Raw genomic sequence first — 5,897 nt, forward strand, 5'->3', positions numbered from 1 at the left:
CTCGCATGGCGTGGTCAAGTGAACGTGGAGACCATGCAAAGCAGGCCCTGTCATTGGGCCCCTTGCGGCCTATTCAGCGCTTGGGTACAGACTTGAAGTGTGGCGTGTGCAAATGGTGGTCACTTTGAACATTTATAAGGTTCTTGGTAAAACTATTTGAATTGCTCTTTCATTTGACATATCATTTATGACTGTAAGTTTAATATAATAAATATCATAAAGCATTAAAACCTTGATATTCATTTATAAACACACTGTATTTTAAAAATCTTCATTCTGGGATTATTAGGTTTTTATTAAATGACACCCTGTTGGTATTCTGGAATGACACATTCGTAACGCTTATCATAATGGCATTTTGATTTGTACAATGCAGGTTGAAGTTGATATTGTTACCCGTATTCTTGGTTAATTGTAATAAGTCTGTATTTATTAAAAGCCACATTTTATAGATTAGGAAAGGAATAATCAGTAGGCAAGAATAACAGAAAATTTAGGATGTTAATGCATCCAGATAATGTATGTAATTAAACCACTATTGCATAATAATATTGTTAACATTGCAAATTTACATAAAGTATTTAAATGAGCATACGTGCATAGACTGTGCAACAGTCAGAAATAAAGATCAAAGGTCCAAGAACATTACAAATTGTTTTGATCAACACTAAACTAGCTGATAAAATCAGGGTTTTGATAGCCTCCATCATAAAATTTGTGATAACATGTGAGATGTTTCAACAGATGATGGCTGTGCTTGAACTTCTTACTACACAAATTGCAAACAAACTGCGGAACAACGCCACACTCCAATCGTTGATGTCTTGACAAATTACCCTTTGATGAGTATGAGCGGCCACAACGACTGCAAAAAAACGTTCCTGAAAAATTAACAGTGATTTCAGAATACATGCTGACCAGCACTACATAGAGAGCTGCATATTGCAACAGAAAAAAGAAACCTCCCAATTGGTCACTTACACTGATGAGCCAAGACATTCTGATTACCTGCTTAATAGCATTTTGGTGCACCTTTGGAATGCAATACAGCAGTGATTCTGTGTGGTAAGGATTTGACAAATCTTGGTAGATCTGCAGAGCAATATGGCACCACATGTCTAAGCACAGGTTTTACTGTTCTTGTAAACTGCAATCTGGTCAGGTGGTTTGTGAGCACAAAGCTGGCATTCAGTAGTGTCCCAGATGTAACTGTCTTCAGGTCAGGCAAATTTGTTGGATAAGACATCAAAATGATCTCATTATGTGATGTGAATAGTTCTCCTGGTGGAAGATGCTATTACTATTGGGAAGACATCAAGCAATAAGGGATGCAGGTGGCTTGTAATATTGTTCATACAGTCCACAGCTGTCACAATGCCTTTGATCACTACCACAGATCCCATGGAATCCCAAATGAATAGACCCCATAATATAGTACTTACAATCCCTCTGCCCTGACCTCCACGCCACCTTTGCCATCATCCATGGTGCGGTGCATTTCCCAAGCAGCCCAAGCAGCCATGACAGAGTATCTGGTGGCTACTACCATTGATGTGGTCTGACAACATGTGACATATTTCCACTGTTAACTGTCCAATATTGATTATCCTGTGCGCAATGCAATTGTAACTGACAATGTCATTGGGTCTAAAAGGGAACACAAAGGTGTCAATGGTATGGAATCTTCCGTTAGCACTGTAATCTGTCATCACATCACGTCACATATCTCTCTCTCTCTCTCTCTCAAACACACACACACACACACACACACACACACACACACACACCAGCACTGCCACTACCACCACCACCAGAGCCAACAACTATCCTGCTTTACAGAGTGGGTGAGCCTTCACCCTCATTCTGTGATGAGGTGAGGACATCCAACACCTTGTTGCTTACTCATGGCTTCACTACCCTACAACCACTTTCCATAGATACTTATGATGATACAATCAAACAGTCAGGCATCAGTGACTGGCCGAGACAGACCCAATGACAGGGAAGTAACCGATTTTGTGACTTTTAAGTTCCTAACCAGAAGCAAATTGTATAATTTCATCTGTGTCCTTTGATACTTTAGTTTCTTGAGTTTCTGCTTGTGAATTTAATATCTAATGGCCACAGTTCTCACATTTTTGTTTGTGTTGGAAAGTAAACCAATTTTGTGACATGACATATTATAGGTTCCTAATCAGGGGTGAATTATATAGTTTCACCTGAGTGCTTCAGTAGTTAGGTTTTTGTATCTCTGTGTATTAATCTAATATATTAGGGACAGTTCCTGTGTTTTTGTCAGGATCTACAGTAGAGTTCCACAGCACGTGCCGATAGTCCATTTATCTTGTTAGTTTAGTTTTCCATGGTCTTTAGTATGGATAGGGACTGTGATTGTTGTGGGCAGATGCGATCTGAGTTTGTGGCACTTCACTCTCCCCTCCCAGCTGTGATGGCTTCAGTTACAAAGCTTGAAGCTGCATTGGATGGGCACCACTGTTGTGAGCTGGCCGTGGGTATCCAACAGAAGTCCAGCATGTCCAGTCTTCCGATTGGTCTTCACCAGTGGCCAGCCCAGTTACTGCTCAACATGTGGTCGAGTAGGTCACCCTGGGGTGTGGCCAGTTAGTCTGAAAAACAGGTTTCAGGTGCTGTCTGTGGCTGACAGTGTCACTCAGCCAGATGCAGTCGCCTATCCTGTTTCAGAGGTAACCTCTCAGCTTGCAAGATCTGGGCAATCACAAAGGGTGGGATTATTTATAGTTGGGAGCGCCAACATTAGGCACAATATGTGGCCCCTTAGGGACATGGCTACCAAGAAGGGGAAGAAAGCCAATGTGCACTCCCTGTGCATACTGGGTGGAGTGATTCCAGACATAAAATGGGTCCTTCCAGATGCCATTAAGAGCACATGGAAGCAGCAAACTGCAGGTCATGGCTGACATGATGTGAGTCACTTTGGATTGGAAGAGATTCTATCTGGTTTTGAGCGGCTAACAGAAATGTTAAAGGCTGCCAGTCTTGCTTGTGAGATGAAAGCAGAGCTCACCATTTGCAGCATCTCACCATTTGCAGCATATCTGACAGGACCGATTGCAGACCTCTGGTACAGAGCCAAGTGGAGGGTCTGAATCAGAGGTTCAGATGGTTCTGTGGCTGTGTAGGCTGCAGATTCCTCAACTTGTGCCATAGGATGGTTGGGTTTTGGGTTCTGCTGAATAGGTCAGGTGTCCACTACATGCAGGAGGCTGCTACACAGGCAACAGGGACTGTGTGACATGGACTGGGCGGTTTTTTAGGTTAGAGGGTCTTAGGAAAACATGAAAAGGGCTTCAGTAACAAAGGGTGCAGGCTGAACACAGGATGGAAATAGATACAGGAACCATCAGTTTAATAGTTGTAAATTGTTGTAGCTGTGTTGGGAAAGTACCAGAGCTCCAAGGGCTAATAGAAAACACTGATGCTCAAATTGTTATAGGCACTGAAAGGTGGCTAAAGCCAAAATTTTTGTGAAGAAGCTAATGGTGTTCTGAAAGGATGGGCTAAACTCAGTTAGCGGTGGTGTGTTTGTTGCTGTTAGAAGTAGTCTACCTTGTCACAAAATTGAATTAGATAGTTCCTTTTAGTTAGTATGGGCAGAGGTCATTCTTCGCAACTGGAATAAAATAATAATTGGATCCTTTTATCAACCTCCCAATTTAGATGATACAATTGCTGAAAAGTACAAAGAAAAATTGAGTTTGATTTCAAACATGTAGCTGACAATTCTAGTTGGTGGTGACGTTAATTTACCCTCGATACGTTGGCAAAAATATGTGTTTAATTCTAGAGGTACACATAAAATGTCATTCAAAATTGTCCTAAATGCATTCTCTGAAAATTATTTCGAGCAGTTAGTTCATGAGCCCACACAAATTTTAAATGTTTGTGAAAACAAATAGTCCTGCATTAATAATGTGCATCAAAATAGATACTGGGATCAGTGAACACAGGATTGTCATAGCACGATTGAATATTGTGACCCCCAAATCCTCCAAAAATAAATGAAAAATATACCTATTAAAAAAAGCAGACATAAATTCACTTAATGTCTTCCTCAGAGACAATCTCCACTCCTTCAAAATTAACAATGTAAGTGTAGGCCAGTTGTCACCTGAATTCAAAGAAATAGTATCATCAGCAGTTGAGAGATTTGTACCAAATAAAGTAACAAGTGATGGAGCTGATCCCCCATGGTACACAGAACAGGTCAGAATATTGTTGCAGAAACAAAGAAACAAATGTGCCAAATTTAAACATAAGCAAAATCTCCAAGATTGGCTGTCCTTACAGAAGCTCAAAATTTAGTGCAGACTTGAATGCTAAATGCTTGTAGTAGTTTCCACAGTGTAACTTTGTCTTAAAACCTGGCAGAAAATCCAAAGAGATTCTGGTTGCTGCGCAATAGCAATGGAGATACTATTGAAGACAGTGCTGCCAAAGCAGAGTTGCTTAACACTGCCTTCCAAAATTCCTTCACCAAAGAAGATGAAGAAAATATTCCAGAATTCGAATAAAGAACAGTTGCCAACATGAGTAGCATAGAAGGAGATAACCTCAGAGTAATGAAGCAACTTAAATCACTTAATAAGAGCAAGTCTTCTGGTCCAGACTGTATACCAGTTTAGGTTCCTTTCAGATTATGCTGATGCAATAGCTCCATACTCAAAACATCATATACAACCGTTCGCTCAATGAAAGATCAGTTCCCAGAGACTGGAAAGTTGCACAGGTGACACCAATATTCAAGAAAGATTGTAGGAGTAATCCACTACATTACAAGCCCATATCATTAACATCAATATGCAGCAGAATTTTGGAACATTTATTGTGATCGAACATTATGAATTATCTCGAAGAGAACGGTCTCTTGAAACACAGTCAACATGGATTTAGAAAACATCGTTCTTGTGAAACACAATTAGCTCTTTACTTACACAAAGTGTTGAGTATTGACAACGGATTTCAAAGAGATATTGTATTTCTGGATTTCCAGAAGGCTTTTGACACTGTACTGTACAAGCCACTTGTGGTGAAATTGTGTGGTTATGGAATATCATCTCAGTTATTTGACTAGATTTCTGATTTCCTGTCAGAGAGGTCACAGTTCATAGTAACTGATGGGAAGTCATCAAGTAAAACAGAAGAGATTTTGGTGTTCCCCAAAGTAGTGTTATAGGCCCTTTGCCATTCCTTATTTATATAAATGATTTGGGAGACAATCTGAGCAGCCAGCTTAGGTTGTTTGCAGATGATGCTGTTGTTTATCAACTAGGAAAGTCATCAGAAGATCAAAACAAATTGGAAAACGATTTCAAAAATATATGTGTATGGTGCAAAAATTGGCAATTGGCTCTAAATAACAAAAAGTGTAAGGTCATTCACATGAGTGCTAAAAGGAATCTGTTAAACTTTGGTTATATGATAAATCAGTCAAATCTAAAGGCCATAAATTTAACTAAATAACTAGGAATTACAATTACAAACAACTTAAATTAGAAGGAACCCACAGAAAAAGTCGTGGGGAAGGCTAACCAAAGACTGTGTTTTATTGGTACGACACTTAGAAAAATGTAACAGATCTACTAAAGAGACTGCCTACACTATGCTTATCCGTTCTCTTTTGGAATACTGCTGCACGGTGTGGGATCCTTACAAGATGGGATTGATGGAGTACATCAAAAAAGTTCAAAGAAGGGCAGCACATTTTGTATTATTGTGAAATAGGGGACAGAGTGTCACTGAAATAAATTATACAGGATTTGAAACGGACATAATTAAAACAAAGGCATTTTTCAATGCAGAGGAATCTTCTCACAAAATTCCAATCACCAATCCTCCAAAGGAAAAAAAATATTTTG

General features: G+C 39.6%; 1 protein-coding gene across 1 annotated transcript; it reads right to left on the bottom strand.

Annotated features, from left to right (window-relative positions):
* Positions 1-596: 596 nt before the first annotated feature.
* Positions 597-2,750, bottom strand: LOC126252766 (uncharacterized). The gene has a single exon (XM_049953691.1). It carries the CDS (start codon positions 1,114-1,116, stop codon positions 673-675), a length of 444 nt encoding a protein of 147 aa, XP_049809648.1. The 5' UTR covers positions 1,117-2,750; the 3' UTR covers positions 597-672.
* Between the last annotated feature and the right edge of the window lie 3,147 nt (positions 2,751-5,897).

The sequence above is a fragment of the Schistocerca nitens genome, chromosome 4 (assembly GCF_023898315.1).
Source record: "Schistocerca nitens isolate TAMUIC-IGC-003100 chromosome 4, iqSchNite1.1, whole genome shotgun sequence".
Taxonomy (NCBI): Eukaryota; Metazoa; Arthropoda; class Insecta; order Orthoptera; family Acrididae; genus Schistocerca; species Schistocerca nitens.

Coding starts and splice junctions, on each gene's coding strand:
- LOC126252766 (XM_049953691.1), bottom strand. CDS start 1,116: ATGTGGTGCCATATTGCTCTGCAGATCTACCAAGATTTGTCAAATCCT.